The sequence below is a fragment of the Phytophthora parasitica genome, assembly GCF_000247585.1.
Source record: "Phytophthora parasitica INRA-310 unplaced genomic scaffold supercont2.83, whole genome shotgun sequence".
NCBI lineage: Eukaryota > Oomycota > Peronosporomycetes > Peronosporales > Peronosporaceae > Phytophthora > Phytophthora nicotianae.
Genome location: NW_008649069.1, coordinates 16,322 through 16,838, shown reverse-complemented (window position 1 = coordinate 16,838; position 517 = coordinate 16,322). Strand labels below are relative to the sequence as shown.

The 517-nt window shown below is 51.6% G+C and overlaps 1 protein-coding gene across 1 annotated transcript in view; it reads left to right on the top strand.

Moving 5' to 3' along the window:
- Window positions 1-466: 466 nt before the first annotated feature.
- PPTG_18306 (hypothetical protein) overlaps window positions 467-517 on the top strand; it is a gene marked incomplete at both ends in the record, with an annotated part of 2,305 nt that continues 2,254 nt past the window's right edge. Inside the window, one exon of the mRNA XM_008916365.1 lies at window positions 467-517. Within this exon, the coding sequence (XP_008914613.1) occupies window positions 467-517 (51 nt within the window).

Sequence of the window (517 nt, the reverse complement as noted above, 5' to 3'; positions counted from 1 at the left end):
TCCAAGCCGATTTTGTTAGCTGGGTGTTCGTAAAGGTCCACCCCTGGATCGCCAGCAACCTCATTTCCTTCGGTCGTCAACACTCGAGCTACCGAAACATAGGTCTTGTCCAGCACGGTCATCGCTTGCTCTGCCGACTTGGCTTCGACTTGAGATTCCACGCGAACACTCGCCCTTGTATACATTTCCTTTTGCGAGGCTTGTACTTTCTCTCGACTAGTTGTCGTGTCTTCTCTCTCACTAGTCGCAATGCAAGAGACTGATGAGTCCCTGTCTCGAAGCTTGACACCCGAGACCGTCTTGGTCTCACCAGTCACTGCACTTGATGCATCATCTTCGGCAACAGGCACCGGCTGGACCCGCGTTGATGCATTCATTACCTCCGTTATACCTTTGTGGTGTAGTGATTTCCAAGTAATCGCTGAAGTGGCTATATTCAAGTTGCTCAAGCCACGAACGCTCGGTCATGCGACAGGTGTGCAAGACGGACAAGGACACATCGCTACGAACGTTCGTC